Source organism: Sciurus carolinensis, chromosome 8, assembly GCF_902686445.1.
Source record: "Sciurus carolinensis chromosome 8, mSciCar1.2, whole genome shotgun sequence".
Classification (NCBI taxonomy): domain Eukaryota; kingdom Metazoa; phylum Chordata; class Mammalia; order Rodentia; family Sciuridae; genus Sciurus; species Sciurus carolinensis.
In genome coordinates this window covers 101936922-101958947 of record NC_062220.1, presented here as the reverse complement: position 1 = coordinate 101958947, position 22026 = coordinate 101936922, and the positions used below count along the sequence as shown (strand labels likewise).

Genomic DNA, 22026 nt, shown 5'->3' with positions numbered 1-22026 from the left:
TGTTCTGAATCACTCTGTGGAAATGGAATAACCAACTTGGAAAAAACTAGGCTAAATTTGGCTTTAGAAATCTGAAGCCCCTCAACTTACTTCCTTCTTTGAAGACTTTACTGGAAATCTCTCAGGTGCCCTTTCCTAGGTCACCTAATCTCAAAAGCTCTCAGTTCTAAGGGAAAATCTTGAAATATGCTCAATCAGAAAGCCAAGCAAGGAAGCCAGGCACTTAACAGACGATTCTAATTAAGGCTCTGAAAATCCTGTCAAGTTTTCATATTTTGTTCTGCCTGGGGGGTAAAAAAAGGAGACTTAAATATCAACTCTTATTTAGACTTATAAGGAAATTGCATTTTTATTTACATTTGAATCTCTACCTCTCCCTGTGTTCTAGTCTGCAAATGGCTTATACTTGGACTTTGTATAGGATCCTGGTGGGAGGAGGTGGAGGTAGGGAAAAACCTCATCACATAGAAAAGCATAACCCAAATCTCACTATGGTTTCATAATTTCGCTCTTGCTTCTAAAAAAGACAGTCATATCTCATGAGGGGCATTGTTATGTGCTTTATATCCTGACATTTTCCACTTTCGGTTTCTTGGTATGAGGAGAGAAATGCAGCATGTGGCACTGCAGAGGAAGACAGAAGAAGCCACAGAATGAGACCTCCACTTTCCAGTGATGCTGTCCCATTCCTGGGAGCCTCCAAGATGCATTCAGACTCCTTGGGATCTGGTTCTGCGGCAGACAGGATGCAAGGGAGCCCACTCTGTCCTGGACACCCAGGACAACACTGAGTTCTAAAGGCAAAGGGCATGTGGTGAGGGGCCAGGCTAGGCCCCCATGTGGTGCCATAGAGAGTAGCAGCACCATTTGAGGCCAGGCAGGGGAGGCGTGCAGGGACTGGCCTCCCAGAGACGGGCAGATGAGTTTGGGCAGACAGACCCATTCCAGTGTAACCAGAAAGGTTGTGGATCATAGTTATGATGGTTGCTGATTAGGCATCGAAGATGTGACACTGTCAAAGCCACCATGGCTGAGAGTGGCACCAACATGCTGCAGCCAAAGGAATTGGGTGGCCCATGTGTGTGTGAAGAACAGGTGGCACTCTGTGAGTGGCTCAGTCGACAGCTCAGAGCTTCAAAGGAAGACCTCTCTGCCTGGCCAGCTTCTCTTCAACAATGTCTCCCACGAAACCTCTGAGGCACTTACATAGCATATTTCTGTGTCCACTCTCTTGCTAGTCTGTTGTACCTGGAAGAAAAAAGCAGAGGGAGTGACACCCTCACTTGAAATGGCCATGTCCCTTCAACGTGGAGCAGAGAACATGACTGATGTGGGGAAATGATGCTGCTTGTCAAACATCCAGGACTGATGGATGAATAAAATTAAAAACAAAAACAAAAACAAAAACAAAAAAAATTTTCTTGGAGCAGGAACACTTCAGTCATGGCTGTAACCCCCTTACTTGGTAAGTCCTGTTGATCCTTCTTAACTATCTGCTGTGGAAGATATAATACTGCAGCAAACCTCCACCCTTTCTCTCTCCTGTCCTTCAGTATGTTTGCAGAAGATACTCAAGGTTCAGCTTGGAATAGTTCCAAGCTGTCTAGCACAGAAATTCTAGAACCTGGTCACTTGTGTGTGAATCAGCGCCGCCCTCTGCAGCTGGGCCACTTCTTTGTGCCGTCACCTCCTTGGTTGTTTACCATTAAAAGACTATCTGTCTGACTAAGTCTGTATGTAAAGTGCATGGAGCAGGCCTGGCACCAGTAAGGGTTATCTAGGGATGTGCATTTATATTTATTATTGTAATGAAATCTGATGCCATGAGACTGTAAATTACATTTGTAGTTAGAGGACACACTAAAAAAAATTTCTTCTGATATGTCTAAAATAGCTTATGATCAACTGGTTTTACCCCTGTGGTGCCAGGGATGAACCCAGGGACTCGTGAATGCTAGGCAACAACTCTTCTACTGAGCTACATCAGTAGCCTCATAAGAAATGTTAAAGTAAACACAATTTAATCAGTTAAAACGTATTTTGACTGCTACCAGGAAACTTCAATAAGGGTAATAATGAGGTCTACAAAGGTCTTGAGAAAAATGTGTCAGAAAAACCACATTCCATTCTAATCTCTTCAGACAGAAGAGAAGTAATAAACTAAAAGACTCACTGACTCTGTTTTTTGAGAAAGGGTCTCACCACGTTGCCTAGACTGGTCTCAAACTCTTGATCCTCCTGCCTCCACCTCCAAAGAAGCTGAGATTACAGGTATGCACTACTGCACCTGGCTTTGCAAGAGCCAGGAATAACTCTTCCCCAGGTGTCATTCAAGGGCACTTCTGCTGTCTAGGTTCCATCATACCTGGCACCTTCTTGCTAACTGTCAACATACAGACTGACACAGGCTGACGACTCCTGGCCCTGCTCTGCCAGCCAGCCAGACACCTCCATGCTTCAGTGCACAAGGTTTGTGCCTGGCCAAGGAAGTCAGAATTCTATTAATTTTGGTTCTGGTAATTGATGTTTAAACAGAGTTGGGACAGTCTGTTGGTGAAACAGCAACACACTGCTGACTTCTGACCTTACCCAGCAAACTGACCATAGCTGTGTTTACCACCTTGACTGGCTTCAGCCTCACTCTGGGTATGTGCAAGCAGACAAACCCTTGTCTTATGCCATAGACCTTAGAATTTAATCCAGAATTTTCCTGTTGTCAGATTCTTCTGAGTCCATCCTTGGCTGACCACTGACTTTGCTGGCCTCAAGGCAGGACATGGCAACAATATTTTAGGGTTCAGTAGGACAGCTGATGAACTATCCAGGAAGGTGAATTGCTTTTATCCCCTTCTCCCTCCTCGAGAGTCAAAGGACATGTTAGTGAGAGCCAAGAGGCCACACCCAGGGCACATCCACTGTGTACATAGGATCAGCTCAGGCAGGAAGATGTCTGTGGGAACACGGGCAGCCATGGCACAAAGGCAATCCAAAGAGGACGCATACTTCTCTCTGTCGGCCTTGTAGGTGTGGGCTATTTCTGGCACCAAAGGGTCATCAGGGTTGGGGTCGCAGAGCAGGGAGCAGATGGACAAGAGAACTGGGAAGAAAGAAACGGTCAGTCAGTTGCAGCCATGAAGTTGTGGATGTGATGAGCCCCCCTAAACTTGCATTTTCTTTTGACTGGGTAGTTATCTTCCCCTCAACACCCCAATCTAATGAGTCTGCTCAAGTCATGAAAGCATTTGCTTTGGCCACATTCTAGCTAGAAGGCAGTGAGTATTGCAAACTTCATGGTGCAGTCTCAGTACATTGCTCCAGGACACTTCCTCCTCTGTTTGGCCCAGGGCCCTTACTGAAGCCCCTGTTGTCTTAATCTCTGACACCTTCCAGTCCCACAGTTTTTGCCCACACCATGCATCTTTGGTGCTTGGTTCCAGGAGCTCTGTTAAGAAAACAGGAGTTCAGGGCATTCAGGTAACTTTCCAAGGTCACAGACTTGGAACACCCAGTAAATGGGTAAAAATTCTGAACTAGGTCTATGACCACAAAGCCAAAGAACCCTTGTACTCTTGCACTCATTTCTTTTTCTTTTCTTTTCTTTTTTTTTTTTGTGCTGCACTCATTTCTGTAATGTGCATTCAGTGTGGCTCTCAGAGACCTGGACAAAAGGAATCACCCACCAGGGCTTGGTGAAGAGCAGAAAGAACTGTGAGAGAATTATCATTTGTGTTTTGTTCTGGACTGCCATGACTTTCAACAAACTGCCTTTGATGAGTTCATGAGAGTCCTGACCACAGGTACCCAAGGGTAAGCTACAAATGTTAGGACAGCTCAACCCCTCTGCTATTCTTAGCTGAGAAGTAGTCACCAGAGGGCTGTGGACCGTCTTCCAGGCCACTCAAGTTCTGGTATTCTTCCTTCCTTCTTTCCTTCCCACTTGAGGGCCCCTTCCTGACTCCATACCTATGGCCACGCTGGCCCTGGGTCTGCCAGCTCAGCCTCAGGCAGACTCCGAAGGTTGGCACATTGTAATATACCACCATACTGTAATATGCCACCATACTGTCTATATTCAGGACTCAAGTGAACACACAGCTCATGCTCAGTCCATCTTAGTTCAGAGGGAATATCTGCGTTTCTTTTTTTTTTTCCCCCTTGTACTCAGGATTTTACCACTGAGCTGCATTCCCAGCTCTTTTTATTTTTTAAGACAGTGTTGTTACGTTGCTTAGGGTCTCACTAAATTGCTGAGGCAGGTCTTGAACTTGAACTTGTGATTCTTTTGTCTCAGCCTCCTGAGTTGCTGGAATTACAGGCTTGTATCACCACACCAGCAGGAGTATCTGCATTTCTACAGGCTGGTTTAGGCTGGTTTCTTTGATCTCTCCCAGAGACATATGCTCAGCATCACTTATTTTGGGAAGGGAGGATTTTTCCACCAACTGTTAGGCTCCTGAGGACAGGCCCTGTATTTCTTCCTTCAGGGCTAACTTACATTCTCAGCTGTTCCTTTTTGGATGAATGGATAAATGATGGAACAGAAAAAGTAGTATATTTATCTTTCTGATTTTTAGATGAAGAGTAAAGTAAAATTGATATTTTCTTCTTAAACCTATAAGATGTCTTGAGCACCTCACAGTGATTGACTATTGAGGATTGGTAGGATACAGGACGCTGAGCTTGGTTAATGTCACTTCTCTGCAGTGACATTATTGTTGTTGTTCTCCTTTTGTTTTTTTTTTTTGGTGCTGGGGATCAAACCCAGACATCATGTGCACACAAGGCTAGGTGGGGTTTTGAGACCTGGGTAAGCTGCCCATTCTTCCTGAGCCTCCATGCCCTCCAGTCAGTGAGTGGGTAAAAACATGAGATAGGGCACATGAAATATGCATCAGAGTTTCTACCTTTGGACACAGTTAGGGCTGGAGACCACTGTGAACGCAGGATGTCCAGGCAAATGCTGCCATTGCTGTTGATATTGGGGTGATAGATTTTGGTTGTGAAAGCGACCTGTAGAAACAACAGATCACAAGTCAGACAAGCCACAAGGATACCTGGAAAACAAACCAAGTAAAGCTGAAGTAGCTATTGCTGGTCTATACTAGGGTATGCTCTGTACCTGGCCCCACACAGGTGAACTAGAAGCCCACCCTAATCCCTAATAGGACACAGGAGGGTGACCCATTTCCTGCTGGAGTCTTATTCTGAACATAGGAGGACTGAGTCCATCTCTTCCAAAGTAATGCAGTCTGAAGAGTAACAAGGAGAGTGATGGAAAGAACTCAGAAGGCAAAGGTCTGTGCAAAACAATGATGACTCTAATAATGGATACAATGAGGAAACAGAGTTACCACAGGAAACAGCCAAAATTCACTCCTCATCCTTTACTTAATTACTCATTTTGGTCTAACCAGCTTGGACAAAACTTGGATTTCAGCCATCACTGATTCTGGCCAAACACAAAACAATAGAAGCTTTGTTAACAGAAGATGTATCATCAGCAGATAAGCCCAAGCCATAGACCACCTCCCCACAATTTTCCTCCCAGTGCTGGGAACTGAAGCCAGGGCCTCATGCATGATAGATAAGTACTCTACTACTGAGCCATATTCCAAACCCCCTTCTTTCCCTTTTATTTTCCCCCTTCTTAGAATTTACCCTTCAAAATATACTTGCACATTTCAAATAGGCAAGGATACCCACTATAGCAAAAGATATAAAACAATGCAAATGTCTCTCAAGAGATCATTGGTGAAACTGATGATGATGATGATGATGATGACTGTGTGTGTGTGTGTGTGTGTGTGTGTGTGTGTGTGTATTCATGACTGTTTAAAAAGAACACAGGAAATACTCATATGCTCAAATGGAACAATTTCCAATATGTACTACTGATAGAAAAAGCAAATGCAGCTTTGTGACATCTTGGAGATGCCATGGGAGAAAAAAGGAAGCACACACAGGTGGTTGTACAGGTGCAGATGATGCCTGAATGAGAAAAAAGAACTATCCAGACCACTGGGACAAAGAAGATTGTGTTCACTGCACACACTCCTCTTCTAGAAAAACCACAGCCACACATTACTTCTTGAAATGAACTTTCTGGGGTTTAGAGTCCTCTCTTTAAATATGGATGTGATGCTGCTCCTGGGGCTGATGTTGGGGGCCTGTGGAGTCAGTCTCCCTTATGTGAAAGGTTCTCCAAGTTACATGCAGTTTTAGCTGTCCTTGGAGTAGGAGGAAAATAAGGCTCACCCCTCAGTCGCACCCGCACTTCACAGACCAGCACTGTCAGCAGCTGCTGGGCAAAGCCGCAGTAATGATTCTGCCTCCTTCCCCTGCTCTGGCAATCTATTACTATTTCTTTGCCTGGATAGTGGGTGTACCGTGTCCTTATATTGTCATCTACAATTTTTTGCATCTGTGATAAACTTAAAAAATTTTGGTTTTTTTTGCTTTTGTTTTTTGGTGCTGGGGATCAAGCCCAGAGCCTCTTACATGCTAAGTAAGCATAAGAACTTACTTGAAAATATGAGGTGAAGGGGACTGTGCATATGTGAACATAACATAACTAACTTTTATCATATTATTTTTTTTCCCCAGGAAGGGTCAAATTTCACAAGGGTCTTAGGGAGTATCTGCTTCAATATCTCTTATAAAGATCATGCGATTCTGCCAGATTCCTCCTAGAGTCAGAAAATTCTTATGAAAACAGATTGTTTATTTTCTTCCTCAGTGGAGTAGTGGGGATTGATCCCACAGCACTGTGTTAATGAGTGACATCCCCAGTGACACTCCTGCCTCAGCCTCCCTAGCAGCTGGGATTTACAGGTATGCCATCAAGCCTGGTTTCCTGTGAAAAATTTTAGAAGACAGAAGCACTTTCTTTTTTTGGTGGCGTATCACTCTTACCTTTCAGTTCACATCTTTCCCTGTTAAAATAATCCCAACTCACAGAATTTACTTTTGTCTTTAGTAACAGCCAATGTTTTCACTTTCTCTTCAGGCAATTAGTGATCCTAAAAATTCCCAATGCGATATAAAGGACTACATCCTTATCTGTTTAAGAAAGAGTCTTAGCTGCTTAAAGGCTAATGAAGGTGATAATCTGAGAAAAATGTTACTTTAAAAATATTGCACAGTCTCGCCATAAGGAAAGGGAACTGGAGAGGTTAGAGAACCATGAAGCAAGCTAATGCTTTTTCATCCACCCCACCACCATCACCACCAGCCGTAGTACCCAATCCTGAGGAGCTATTTTAACATCTATCACTGCATACCCTCTCCCCCTGCCAAAAGCTGGAAAGGTCTCCAGAAAACTGAATACATTTAACCTTGATTTAAAATATCTAGGCATTAAGTGGCCACTGTTGGCAACACCTGCACACAGCTGCAACAAGTGAACCCAAAAACAGCCTCTTACACGGAGTCAGACAAGCAGAGTGCAAACAGTGGCTATAGACTTAAACTTCACTATCTGGGTCAACTCAGGTGGTAAGGCACAGCAACATCGCATTCCTGGACTTTGGCACCCTGACCAGACACAAGATTACCAAATAAGTCTGATAAAATGATCTAATCCTGAGGGAACATCATACAAATCCAAAATGACAGACAGTTGACAACACAATTGATTAATACTCCTCAAAAGCATCAAGATTATGAAAAACTAAAGCACCTTTACAAACTGTGATGATGGAGGAGAAAGTTCATAGTATTGTGACCAACAGTGATTTCCTGGTTTGGATTGGTTGGGGCAGTACAGTAATATAAGAATGTAAATAATGTATCAGGAAAAGTTAGATAAAGAATACATGGAGGCAGCCTCCATGTAGTTTTTTTTTTTAAGGAATTTAACCTTTATTTTATTTATTTGTTTTTATGTGGTGCTGAGGATTGAACCCAGGGCCTCACCCATGCCAGGCAAGTACTATACCACTGAGATGTAACCCCAGCCCTCCGTGTACTCTTTTTTTAATTCTCCATGTATTCTTTTTTTTTATTGTTGGCCCAATTAATTATACATGATAGAAGAATGCATTTTGACACATTGTACACAAATGGAGCACGACTTCTTTCTCTGGTTGGACATGGTGCAGAGTCCTACCTGTAGTGTAATCATACCTGTATATAGGGTAATAATGTCCTTCTCATTCCGCTGTCCTTCCCATCCCCACACTTCCTCCCTTCCCCATGTATTCTTTTTTTTTTTTTAATTTTTAGTTGTTGATGAACATTTATTTTATTCATTTATTTATATACAATGCTGAGAATTGAACCCAGTGCCTCACACATGCTAAGCAAGTGCTCTACCACTGAGCCACAACCCCAGCCCCCCATGTATCCTTTCTTTCCCTGATACCAAACTACAGAACACTAAAGAAAGAAATTGAAGAAAACTTTAGAAGATGGAATGATCTCCCATGCTCTTGGATAGGCAGAATTAATATTATCAAAATGGCCATACTACCAAAAGCATTATATAGATTTAATGCAATTCCTATTAAAATCCCAATGACATTCTTCATAGAAACAGAAAAAGTTATCATGAAATTCATTTGGAAAAATGAGACCCAGAATAGCCAAAGCAATCCTCAGCAAGAGAAGTGAAGCAGGAGGCATCATAATATCAGACCTTAAACTATACTATAGAGCCATAGTAACAAAAATGGCATGGTATTGGCAGAAAAATAGACATGTGGACCAATGGTACAGAATAGAGGATATAGTTATCTTATACTAGACAAAGGTGTCAAAAACATTCATTAGAGAAAGACAGCCTCTTCAATAAATGTTGCTAGGAAAACTGAAAATCTGTATGTAACAAAGTGAAATTAAACCCCCATCTATACAAAACTCAACTCAAAGTGGATCAAAAACTTAGGCACTAGAACAGAGACCCTGTGCCTAATAGAAGAAAAAGTAGGCCCAAATCTTCACCATGTTGGCTTAGGAACTGACTTCTTTAACAAGACTCCTAAAACTCAAGAAGTAAAACCAAGAATTAATAAATGGGATGGATTCAAATTAAAAGGCTTCTTCTCAGCAAAGGAAACAATCAATAATGTGAAGAGAGAGCCTACAGAATGGGAGAAAATCTTTACCATGTGTACCTCAGATTGAGCACTAATCAAGAACTCAAAAAATTCAACACCAAATAAACAAATAACCCAAATAACAAATAACCTAATCAATAAATGGGCTAAGGAACTGAATAGACACTTCACAGAAGAAATAAAATTGATTCACCAATACATAAAAAAAAGTTCACCATCTCTAACAATTAGAGATATGTAAATCAAAACTACTCTAAGATTTCATTGCACTCCAGTTAGAATGGCAATTATCAAGAATACAAGCAACAATAAATGTTGGCAAGGATGTGGGGGAAAAGGTACACTCACACATTGCTGGTAGGACTGCAAACTGGTGCAACTGTTATGGAAAGCAGTATAGAGATTACTCAGAAAATTTGGAATGGAACCACCATTTGACCCAACTATACCACTCCTCAGTTTATACACAAGAGACTTAAAATCAGCCTACTACAGTGACACAGCCACATCAATATTTATAGCAGCTCAATTCACAATAGCCAAACTATGGAACCAACCTAGATGCCTTTCAACAGATGAATGGATAAAGAAAATGTGGTATATATATATACAATGGAATATTACTCAACCTTAAAGAAGAATGAAATTATGGCATTTGCAGGTAAATGGATGAAGCTGGAGAATATCATGCTAAGTGAAACAAGTCAATTCCCAAAAAACCAAAGGCCAAATGTTTTTTCTGATATGCTGATGCTAATTCACAATAAGTGGGGTGGTGCTAGGGAAAATGAGGTAGTCTGAATTAGGCAATGGGGAGTGAAGGGAGGGGAAGGGGTATGAGGGTAGGAAGGATAGTAGAATGAATTAGACATTATTATCCTATATATATATATGATTACATGAATGGTCTGATTCCACATCATGTACAACCAGAAGAATGAGAAGTTATACTCCATCCCTATCCTAGACCATAAGTAAATGACTTCAAAGAAGATAAAGGTAGCCTATAGACCTAACCAGGCTTAGCCATAGCAATAGGTAGCATTATGGGGATTCAGATTTGACCTGTGACAGCCATTTTGAGTTGTAATTGCCATGACTGCCCCTGAGTAACCCTGGTCTATTTTCCCCATATACTTTAAAGCATAAAATAAGATAAAACAAACAAACAAACAAAAACCCCCAAAGCCCTATTAGAGTGGCATGTGGATCTTTACAACTGAACTCTGGTGCCATCAGTTCTGGGAATGTGCCTAATGTCTGTGATGTTAGCTTGGGATAAACCAGGTACATTCCAGCTTGGATGAAAACTAATTTTTCCTGACCAGTTTATAAGTTCCCTCCCTCTGACCAAAGTCATGAAGATCCACTGTTTTGATGTCACCCTCAACCATGTTTCTGTAAGTCTCCAATGAAGAGTAAACTCTTAATTCTGTATCTGTTTGCCTTTTCTGCAGAGACTTGGTATCCTCTGCTTATGTGGTCAGTTCTTTTATACCAGATTTTCTTGGAATAAGAGCATCCTTAAAACTGAGACTTCATCATGAAGCCTGCTCACCATACTCTCCCTTGCTCACAACAGGGATTAATTCTGAAAGTCTACAGTTTAAAGTCCTAGAAGGCTATAACCATGGAATTAGAAAGACAGGCCCTGGGGGGGAAAGTCCATACATAGCTCTCTTTACCTGTAACCTGAAGAGGCCCCTTCATCACAAGCTGTCCTTTGTCCAAACATCAGGGGAGTTGGGGAGTGCCTCACCTTTGGGGGCTTGAAAGGGTAATCCGTAGGAAAGTGGATGGTCAGGAAGAAAACACCTCCTTGGTAAGGACTGTCATTCTGGAAGACACAGGAAGAATTCAGTGCTGGTGCTAACTATAAAGTACAAGAAGCAAAAATGAAGCTGTGCATTCAGCAGCACTACCTACCGGGCCCATGATGGTTGCCTGCCAGTGGAACACTACAAGACAAAAGAGAAATGGGAAATATGAGACCCCCCCCCCAAATAAACATGTCTATTTTACTAAAAAGATGCTACTAAGTTTAGAGTCTGTGCTGTTCACACAGACTGCCTGACTTCTGACACCAAATGCATTCTAAGATTCAATAATATGCTAGGACTCCCAGAGCTCACTGAAGGCTATTGTGCTTATGGTGACAGTTTATTACAGGGAAATAGCACAGGTTATTATCAGGAGGGGTCCAAATGCAGAGCTTCCATTATACTCTTCTCATTAGGACAGGACTTTCTTGGCATCAATGTGTGCTAAAACACACAGATATTGCCAATTAGGGATGCTTATCTAAGCCTCAGTACTCAAATTTTTTGTTTTGGGGCTCTGCATAAACATATGATTGATGAATTGAGTGCCCACAGGTCTGATTTCAGTCTTCAGTCTCTCCAAGCATGATTCAAAGCCTCCACCTTAAGTCATATAGTTGGTCTATTGGCATAGCTAGTCCTCAACCTAAATCACATTTTTGGTGTGGGTCAAAGCCTCTAGACAAAGACTCTGTTCAGGTGAGACATCTTTGAGTTCACCTGCCAGAGGCTGAGAATGAAGTTGAGATCTTTTGGGGGCAACATTAATTTCTTTTTCTATCTATTTATTGAGAGATACTGGGAATAGAACCCAGGACCTCCTGTATGCAAGGCAAGTGCTCTACCACTGAGTTACATCTCCAGTACAAGATTAATTTCTTTACTACAAAGATGCCAGTAACTATTTTCAGATCTCTCTTTGCACAGAACTAGGGCTTACCCAGGCTTTGGTCACTTTTCATATTATTCCTTTTAAGTGCCTTCTATTCCCTGGTTTTTCCCTTGATTCATTCTGAAGCCCTCTTCAAATAGTCTCTCTAAAGAACACCAGCTGTGTGGGCTCATTGCTGCCACGCCTACACATGTCCTCTTGTGCTTATCACCAGACAGTACCCTGTGCTATGGGGACTCAGTAACCAGATAAGATGAGGCTCGCCTGGTTTTTCCTGCAGGTCCCCAGACTTCAGCAACCAAGCTGCTGCACATCACACCTCCTGCCCTCTGGAGGGTCCCAGGTTACTTTTACTGCTGTCTATCCCCAAAGCAGCTCTAGAGCACTCAAGTAAGGAAGTCTTGAGTGAACCACATACTCACCTTCAAGGTTCCCAAGTCACATGTGTGACTCAGGGCAATGAACTCCAGAGCCTTTGTGGAAAATGGCTACACAAACACAGATTTGGGCTTATGAGAGAGAGCACCTGAGAGGCATGTTATTCTCAAGGGAATTCATCTCATTTGGACTCGTGATACATGTAGAATAGCTCAAGGTTTCAGGCCTGGTCCCGTCTTGGGTTTCCTGTTACTTGTTCAAATACTCCACAGGCTCTACCCCTGATAGGAGGATGGGGAAGGCACCAAGGAAAGGGACAGGTGTGCAAGTGCAAGGATTAAAGAGAAATTTCTCAAACCCATAGGGGAACCCAAAGACAGTCAAGGCAGCCCATGAGCCTTTCTCAATATTTCAATAAAATACTGATGAAGAAGATATCTTTATCTGTAATAAGACTTACCTCAGCTAATGAAAATATCACTTCTTTTACTTATGTTCTTACTCCAACTCATGCTGAGGGTTTGTTGTTTCATTTTTTCCTCCAGTGAAAAAGCAATTCACATAATGAAAGGAAAATAGTATTGTTTTCTTAAAAACTGCTAGCTGATAAATTTGGGAGGTTGGCTGAAGCCCTGAAAAATACAATCATCACAGGTTCTGCAGAACACTGGGCATGAGGATCCCCCTGAAAGTTGGTGAGTTCCTACAACAGTACTGGGAATTAAACCCAAGGCCACCTTGTGCATGCTAGACAAGTGCCCTATCATTGAGCCACATCCCCAACCTCAACTTATGCTAATTGTTAGACGGCAGTTTGCTAATAAAAATATATTTTGGATCCCCTATTAAACAAAAGTGTTTTTGATAACATATTTCAGAATAGAAGCCCATGACAAGTGAGCAATTAATATAAGTGGTCCTTTCTTGGTGTACAGGATAGACTCCTCTGGTTTTATTCACTTTAACCCCAATAGCTGCTGGGGTGCTGAGCAGGGCCTGAGGACACAGTTGGAAGAGAAGACTCCAGAAGAGAGGATGAGAGAGGAAACAGAGAAGGGAGGCCATACAAGGAACATCTGTTAATGGGGCAGGCATAAAATAAGCTTTAAAGGAAAGCCAGCTTCCAAGGTTGTCTAAGCCTCCTCCATCAAGGTACTGGTTAGCGTAGGTGGACTTGGTGTTAGACATTTTAACAGTGACAGCTGCCTCTGGACAAATGGCTGCAGTGCAGGGTGAGCAATAATGTGAGCTAAGTATCAACAAATTGCCTCTAGACAGCTAAGACTTAATTAGAAACAGCTTAACTTTGCTATGACCCTAGTGTAACTGGTATGAAGCAACAGGTAAGAGAGGGAAAATGCTATAAAGATCTAGGATGCTTATGAAGACAATATGAGCAAAAGAGTGACTAAATGGGACCAAGAAAGGAGCAGGTGTCAGGCGGCCTCAGAGCTAGTCACCATATTCACACTCAGCCCACGCAACTGAATCATTCTGCTCTGTTCAGCGCCTCCACTTTCACTAGCTCCATCAGCCTAACATTTGCTCCTTTGAACTCTAGCTCGTCCCAGAACATGAAAGCACACATGGGACACCAGCACTCTTTTTTCCACTAGTTTCATAAAATTTTTCTTTATCAGATGCTGGTAAACTACATATAACAAAATATGCCACTTATTCAATTCTTAAGTGTGCAATCCAGTGGCATTACATGCATCTACAGTGTTGCACAACAATTGCCACTATCCATTTCCTCTTTATTTCTTTTTTCTTTCCTTTTTGTGGTTCTGAATACTGAAACCTGGAAATTTCTAAATCTTTTCCATTACCCAAAACAGAAACTGTGTGCCTATGAAACAATCACTCACCACATCTATATCCCTTTAGCCTCTGGTAATCCCTCATCAATTTTTTTTTTTTTTTTTTTGGTACTGGGGATTGAACCTAAGGCACTTAACCACTGAGTCACATTCCCAGCCTTTTTTATATTTTATTTAGAGACAGGGTCTCGCTGAGTTGCTTAAGGCCTCACTAAGTTGCTGAGGATGGTGTTGAGCTTGTGATCTCCTGCCTCCGCCTCCCAGGCCACTGGGATTACAGTAGATGCCATCATGCCCAGCATCTACTTTCTATCTCTTAAGAATTTGCCTAGTTTAGATACTGGTGTAAGATTTGTCTCTCTACCTCCCCCCAGGTTTATTTCACTCAGCATGCTTTCAAGGTTCATCCATATTGTAGTGCATGTCAGGACCACAATTTGTTTATCCGTTCATCTGCTATGGACACTTGGGTTGTCTTCAATTTCAACTATTGAATAATGGTCTGTGAACGCTTGCATACTTGAGTCGATAGGACACTATCCTCCTTATATACGATTTTCCTATAGCTGCTGCCTACCAGTAGAAGTGAGAGAGAAAGAAGATAAGGGAACTTTTGGAAATTCTAATGCTGGGCAGCCTCAGCCTCCAGTCAGCTGGCTGTAAAGAGTGGCACAGGGCTGGCCAGGGCTGTTTTTTCCTGTAACCCCTCTCCCAAGCAGCTGCTTATAGTTGCTTTTTCAGTCTACCCCTTGTGAATCACAGAAGTGTTAGGAAAGAAGATACTGTCCTCCCATTAGCAGAGGCATGTAGCTGCCACCCTGCCCCCTAATCAGTAACCCTCCTGTTTGGCTCCCAGGTACAATTCTCTATGAGTAGTTGTATAACATTTACACCAGTGCCCCAAGTCTGACTTGGTCAGAGGCACTTTATCGAAGCCTATATGCTCTGGGACAAACTGGTTTTCTCATGACTCAGTGGAGGGAGGGGTGATTTCTGGCAGCAGAGTATAACCTGACCTGCCACACTGAGGTGAACCTAAGACCTCCAGTGAAAAAGCAATTGACAAAATGAAAGGAAAATGAGATGGGTTTTCTTAAAAAGTGCTCAACTGATAAATTTGGGGGGTTAGCTGAAGCACTGAAAAATACTTACAATCATCACCCACAGGTCCTGCGGAACACTGGGCAGGAGGATCCCTCTGCAAGTCAGTCAGTTCCTACAACAGGAAACAGTGTGTTAGGATGATGTATGCAAGGAGTGCCATCTTTACCCACAGATCCCCCTGGACACAATGAGTTCTCCAAGTGGGAAGCCTTAGGAGGATGAAGACAAGGCTAGCTCTTCCCAGAACACAAAAGAAAGAACAGGGTCTACGCTCAGCTATGAAGATACCAGAGAAGTTAAGTGTTATTTCCATTTTATAAATTAGGAAAATGAAATGTAAAGCAGTGAGGTTAACAAACCAACATTATAGAGCTGGATGAGAGGAGTCAGTCACACATAGATCTGCCTTACCCCAAGCCTAGCTTTCTACTTGCTCAGATGGAGTACACCACCTCCCATGAACTGAGAATTAAAAAGCCCAAGAAGCTTGGTGTGGTGGTGCATGCCTATAATCCCAGCTACTGGGTAGGCTGAAGCAGGATTGCAAGTTTGAGGCTAGCCTTGGCAACTCAGTGACACCTGTCGTTAAAAAAAGAAAAAACAGAAAAAACAGGGGTAGGGTTAGGGGTGTATCTCAGTGGTAGAGCACCACTGGGTTCAATCTCTAAAATCAGGGTGAAAAGAGCCCCAAGAAAACCTCTGGGAGAAGGGTAAGGGTCAGCTGCTAGCTGTGGGCTAATGAATTAATGCATGGAAACACTTGGCACAGAGAGAGTGCTCATCATAGACAAGGCTCTGGTACTTTAATCTTTCTACTCTACTTCCTTCATCACCATTTCAAAGTCCACTGCTGGGTGTTTAGCAAGTCCGAGGGCTTCAAATATACAGATCAAGGCCATGCAAGCCACCATCTAACACTGCTACCTAATGCACCAATGGAGACCAGTAATTATACCACTACTAGTTTCCCTTTATGAGAAATCAACTCTGACCACAATCCTTAAAAATGCCCTTGACCCAGCATGAGCCTTAAAGCCCAAAATTTTGGGCAATGACTCTCAAACTTTAGTTTGTATGTTTGAGAATGTTTCCTAACATCCCCTATCTTCCCCAGGTTCCAGATTCTAATAAACTTCTTGGGGTTTCCACAGAGGTTGTAAAAGCAAGGAAGGAATTACAAATAACTGTACACCATGTGTTAGGTAAACCCAGGGTCCAGTACCTGCACAAAGTTCACACCTGGATGGTTACATTCTTCCTTACCCAAACTAAGCCATATACCATCTCATCTACAAAGACCTTCCTGCAACCACCATGTCTTTGGCATGGTGGTCATTCTAAAAACCACTCACTCTCTAACCTTGCTATACTTATTCCATTGTCCCCTAAATTTATTAATTTTTTAAAATATTATTTTAGTTGTATATGGACACAATACCTTTATTTGTTTTTATATGGTGCCAAGGATTGAATGCAGTGCCTCACTTGTGTAAGGCAAGTGCTCTAACCACTGAGCTACAACCCCAGTCCCTCCCCCTAAATTTAATCAGTCATGATGGGACTATTCCCACAGAAGCCTGAAAAATTCTACAAATCAGGAATATTTTCTCTCCGAGAGTTGATTTCTAAACATCTGCCAGGGTCAGGCATGGTGGCGTATGCCTGTAATCCCAGCAACTCAAAAGGCTAAGGCAGGAGGACAAGAAGTTCGAGGACAGCTTGGCCAATTTAGTGAGACTCTGTCTCAAAAAAAAAAAAAAAAAAAAAAAAAAAAAAATAGGGAGGGAAATAAAGATATAGTTTAGTGGTAGAGTGCCCCCAGGTACAATCTCCAGTACTGAGAAAAAATATCTACCAGAACACTACTGGTTAGTTCTCAATAATTATCTAATACATACAAACCCATTTCTCACACATAAAATGGATCAAACTTGGTAAGTGCTCAGTCAGCAATACTACTAGTTGTCAGAGCAGAAGAGAATTTGGTAAACACAGCATATGAGGACCTGCTCAAAAATGCAAGAGCTACAGAAATCTCTGTAGAACAGTTCCTTTCTGCTTACCTTTCTGTGCTGTGCCCCTCAGCACAGAGTCTGTGACTCAGAGTCTGTGACTCTGCAGGGGAAGTATTTATATCCATTGTGCTACTGCATGAATAAATGAGCTCTTTGATGGGACTGTTAGAGCGAGTCCTGGACAGACCATATGAATGGTGAGGGGCAGGGAAAGCCAGCAGGCTGATTCTCCTCCAGTTCACAAGGTTTTCCCACACCTCCATGCATTTGCATGGGCTGTACTCAGAATATATGTCCTTCCTTTCAGGGCATGATAAATAGTTATTTGGACTTAAAAGACTTCTGAAAGGCCAGAAGTGGCCCCTACTGATAGACACCAACTATCTACCACCTACTGATAGCACCAAGGAGTTTAGAATAGTAACTGGCATTTTCAGGAACAACAGTGTGACCTATTTTTTCACTCACATAATCATTCCTGTGCTCACCTAAAGGAGTTGGAAGACTCAAATCCAGCTCTAGCACAGGGAAAATGACATTCCCCTCTTTGGGCCTTAGCATAATTTTTTCTTTCTTTCTTTCTTTTCTTTGGTAGTGGGGATTGAACTCAGGGGCATTCAACCACTGAACCACAACCCCAGCCCTATTTTGTATTTTATTTAGAAACAGGATCCCACTGAGTTGCTTAGCGCCTCGCTGTTGCTGATGAGGCTGGCTTTGAACTCACAATCCTCCTGCCTCAGTTTCCCAAGCCACTGGGATTACAGGCATGCGCCACCGTGCCCAGCGGGTTTTAGCATAATTATCTGTTAAATTGTAATTACACTTGTCTGCCAACTTGCCAGTGCTATTGTGTGACTATTTTTTTTAATGCATATAATGTAAACAAGAACACCCAGTAAGATCAAGGGCAACAGTGTAAGAGGATGCAACCATTAGCATTATGAAGAGGGAGGAGGCAGAATACTTGCCTAGCACACAAAGGCCCTGGGTTTGATCCCCAGCACCCCTCCAGGCGGGGTAATGGGTAGAATATATATGTGTGTATGTGTGTGTGTGTGTGCACATGTGTGTGCACGCAAATTCTGTCAAACCCACCACTGCTGAGCTGTCCAAGACCTGCTCTTGCCTGGCGTCCATTCCATGATCATTAACTTGGAAAAAGCATTTGCTGGACTTTCACAATAGTCTCAAGTCTCCCTCTGCCCTAATCCAGGCCACACATGCCAGAAAGCTCTTTTCATAAAAGACATAAGACTGTCTTTCACTTGCTTCAAAGTTCTAGGATGACAGAAGACCCTCTTTAGAGACCAATTAGTTAAAATTATCTCTTTCTTGGAAAAATATTTTAAAGTATTTTAATTGTTCTAATTAGTTATACATGACAGTAGAATGCATTTTGACACACTGTACACAAATGGAGCATAACTTCTCATTCCTTTGGTTGTACATGGTGCAGAGTTACACTGGTTGTGTAATCATACATGTAAATAGGGTGGAAAACTATTTATAAAAGTGAGTTATAGAGGGAAAAGAGGGGTGGGAGGGGTGGGGGGAAGGAAAAAATAACAGAATGAATCAAACAACATTATCCTATGTACATTTATGATTACACAAATGGTATGCCTTTACTCCATGTACAGAGAAACAACATGTATCCCACTTGTTTACAATAATTTAAAAAAAAAAGTAAGTTATAGGGTAGAGCAAGATGGCACATGACTATAACTCCAGTGACTTGGGAGGTAGAAGCAGGAGGATCACAAATTCAAGGACAGTCTCAGCAACTTAGTGAGATCCTTAGCAACTTAGCAAAACCCTGTCACAAAATAAGGACTGGTGATGTAGCTCAAGTGGTTCAACAGCACTCTTGGGTTCAACTGGGAGTACCACCTCCCTGCAAAAAAAAGTGAGTTATAGGACGAGGGGCACAGCTGAGTGGTATAGCACCTGCCTAGTGGTTGCAATGTCCTGGGTTCAATCCCCAGCAGTGACCAAGGAGTGAGGAGATGGTGTCTCTTGTATTCATAGAGATCCTGCGATTCTACCCCTAGCAATCAAACCTAATAATCTGAACTTTTAAAAAGACTTATCTGGGCAAGTGTCTATAGTCCCAGATACTTAGGAAACTGAGGCAGAAGGATGGTTTGAGCCTAGGAATTCAAGCTCCAGGAATTACCTGGAGATCATATTGGGCAACAAATGAAAACTCACCTCAAAAAAAAAGAAAAAAAGGCAGAAAAGACAGAAAAAAGCCAAGTCTCATTGCAAATGGTATTAATTACATCATTATTTATGTAAAGAAGAATGTAGAATAATAAAAAAGAGTTAATTCATTGAGTGCTTGGTATATGTCAACCATGTACTAAACGTATATCATCTTATTTAATTCTCAAGACAACTCTGTAAACATGTAGGACAGAAAGGCTAGGAGTGATGAAGTGCTTTTGCGAGATCCCACTAGAAGTGACCTTGCATTCTCTAACTCAAGTCCATCTGACACCCAAGACTGCTTTTTTACCCACTCCAGGTAATAATTAAATAAATTACTTACTGGCCATGCACTTGTGGGATGATATAATGTTAAAAATTTTGGTTACAGCCGGGCACGATGGTGCACGCCTGTAATCCCAGGAACTCGGGTGGCTGAGGCATGAGGATGGCAAGTTGGGAGGCCAGTCTCAGCAAATTCGTGAGACTGGCGGGAGACCCGCAGCAACTTAGTGAGACCCTGTCTCAAAAAAAAAGTGAAAGGGAATGGGGATATAGCTCAGTAGTAAAGCGCCCCTGGATTCAATCCCCAGGACCCTCCCCCAAAAAAGGTTATAAATACTTTTTCACAATATAGAAAATATTTATGTTTAAAGTTATGTGTAAACATAAGACAAAACGCAGTATACATATATTTAAGTATAAGAAAAAGATTGGAAGTAGCTATGCTAAAATATTAACAAACGGTAAGAGATTAATACTAGAAATATTTTTTCTTCTGCTGTGTATTTTCAAATTCTAGTGTAATGTACTGAACTCCTACCAAGACACCCTGTTACCTACAAGGTAAAAGCTTGTTATTCTAGCAGCCCTGGACCCCGACCACCTCAGTCTCCGGGAAGGCCCTTCTCCCTTTCCTCCACTTCTGAGTTCCTTCTCAACCCCAACACCTAACACTGACCTTCAACCCTAGATCCAGTTTTCCTCCTTCAAGATATCCCAGGCCTCTAGCTGCAGAGCAGGGAGCGCACGTGACCTGGAGTCATGACCCCGCCCACGTGAGCCAACCCCGCCCCGCGCACACGTCGGCCCCTTTTAAGGCTGCGCCGGCGGCGGTTCTACCTCCCTCCGATACAGGTGTCAATGTCTCTCTTCCGGCCGGTCACCAGTCGTTTCGCGGTGGTTGCGTCCGGCCCGCACCTGGACTCTTTAGACGCCCAGGTTGAAAGGTGGGGAGGCCCCTTACCTTCTGAATGCGCTTCAGCGCCATCCTTTCCGCTGCTTGGGTCCGGGCGGCCCAGCGGGGCTGCCTGAGGCGGCCCGCTGCCGGCTCGGCCGCCGCGCTGCACGCCGGGAACCGCTGTCTGCGCGTGCGCAACGCGGAGCACTGTGGGGCAGTCGTCGCGCGTGGCTCGTCCGAGCGCTGTTGGGGGTCAGGTCCTGCTAGTCAAGTTACTGTGGCCGCTCGCGTGGGGCTGTGCGGCGTTAGCCTCTGATCGGTGAGGGCCTGGGCACAGCGACGCGCTGACTGCCATAGGCTATGCTCCTTGTCCTCTCCCGGACTCCTTCCCAGGCTTTCGCATAACTCCTGAGGGTATTCACCACCCTGTGAGTATACGTGTGCTTTTTGTACGTTGTGGTTGGAGGTCCTAACAGCTTTTTTCATATAAATGCAATCCCAAACCTGGCGCGGTGGCTCATGCCTGTAATCCCAGCGACCGGGAAGGCTGAGACGCGAGGATCACAAGTTCCAGGCCAGCCCTCGCAACTTAATGAGACCAAAATAATAATAGTAATAATAATAATAATAAAAACCATAGGGACTGGGGGGGAATGTGCGCCGGGTTCAATTACCAGTACCAAAAAAAAAAAAAAATGTTCATACTAAGCACACATGCACAACTATTTGCGAGGGCCTGGCATTTTCAGTACTACTTAAGGTAGTTGTGATGCACTGTCAAGGTTTGAGAACCGCAGCCTAACACTGCATGTCCCAAACTTAATTCTGTGCCCTTCCCCCTTTCTGAAGACCTGGGAGTTGCCTAGGTCAACGTTTTTCAATTCGTGGTTATGAACTAATTAGTAGTGTGTCATGAAAGCAGCATAATGGGTTGCAACCACATTTTAAAACATTAAATGTTATACAATAAAATATATAATATCCGTGTATCTCACATAGTAAAGGCAAGAATTGTGAAAGTTCTGTTGATGTGTGCATTTGTGTTTGTGTAGGTGGTATTTTTTTCTCTAGACACTTTGCAGGACAAGAATACAAATGCAATTACTGTAGGACCAAAGGCGTAATCTGGGATTGTTTCTGACTAGCCAGGACATATGGCCATCTTTGTGTATACAGGATATAAAATGAATTATATTTTGATGGTTCCCCAGTTCCTGGCTTTTCTGTCATTCTCTCAAACTGTCCTCTCCCCAGTTTCATGAATTGTCCTCTAACTTAAAGCTAATCAAGCTGTATCCTTTCCCAAAACTCTTAAGGAAGCCCTATGACCTACAGGAATAATTCAGGGTTATCCATTTCCTTTTTAGAATCTGGTATCCTCTAGCTTTACCTTTTCCTCCCTAACCTTCAGTCTTGCTAACTTTCAAGTATTTCTGTCAATGTACCCATTTACATTCCTTTACTTCTGGCTGCCTTTCATCTGGAAAACTCCCTCTTTTTCCCCCCTTAACCTTCCAGCTAAGCACATTGATACACCCCTGTAATCCCAG

At 42.8% G+C, this 22026-nt stretch overlaps 2 protein-coding genes across 14 annotated transcripts in view; one reads left to right on the top strand and one right to left on the bottom strand.

Moving 5' to 3' along the window:
• Positions 1 to 643: 643 nt before the first annotated feature.
• Ube2d4 (ubiquitin conjugating enzyme E2 D4 (putative)) lies at positions 644 to 20661 on the bottom strand. Of its 10 annotated transcripts, none has more exons than XM_047561263.1 (9): positions 20543 to 20651; positions 19640 to 19816; positions 15119 to 15182; positions 12607 to 12778; positions 10983 to 11014; positions 10816 to 10893; positions 4905 to 5010; positions 3004 to 3097; positions 644 to 1248 (listed from the first exon to the last, which is right to left on the bottom strand). In XM_047561263.1, the coding sequence occupies exons 5-9, from the start codon at positions 10989 to 10991 to the stop codon at positions 1203 to 1205; spliced, it is 333 nt and encodes a 110-aa protein (XP_047417219.1). In that variant the 5' UTR covers positions 10992 to 11014; positions 12607 to 12778; positions 15119 to 15182; positions 19640 to 19816; positions 20543 to 20651; the 3' UTR covers positions 644 to 1202. The 10 variants fall into 10 exon arrangements, 9 of the variants coding, with proteins under 9 accessions (XP_047417219.1, XP_047417223.1, XP_047417217.1 ...); XM_047561267.1 differs by having other exon boundaries at positions 12607 to 12685; XM_047561261.1 differs by lacking the exon at positions 12607 to 12778.
• The window catches only part of Urgcp (upregulator of cell proliferation), a 41144-nt gene continuing 39565 nt past the window's right edge, over positions 20448 to 22026 (top strand). Inside the window, exon 1 of one of the 4 annotated variants that reach the window (XM_047561256.1) lies at positions 20448 to 20904. The gene's annotated coding sequence lies outside the window, so the exon portion shown is untranslated. The remainder of the gene's footprint in view (positions 20905 to 22026) is intronic. The other 3 variants (XM_047561252.1, XM_047561249.1, XM_047561255.1) reach the window with 3 other exon arrangements.

Bases quoted from the DNA above. Each gene is read 5' to 3' on its own strand.
- Ube2d4 (XM_047561259.1), bottom strand. From the start codon at position 20,566: ATGGCGCTGAAGCGCATTCAGAAG. The intron at 10,894-10,982 runs GTAGGTAGTGCT...TGTGTCTTCCAG, and splicing joins AGGCAACCATCATGGGCCCG to AATGACAGTCCTTACCAAGG. The intron at 3,098-4,904 runs GTAGAAACTCTG...CTTTCTTCCCAG, and splicing joins AGCCCTAACTGTGTCCAAAG to TTCTCTTGTCCATCTGCTCC.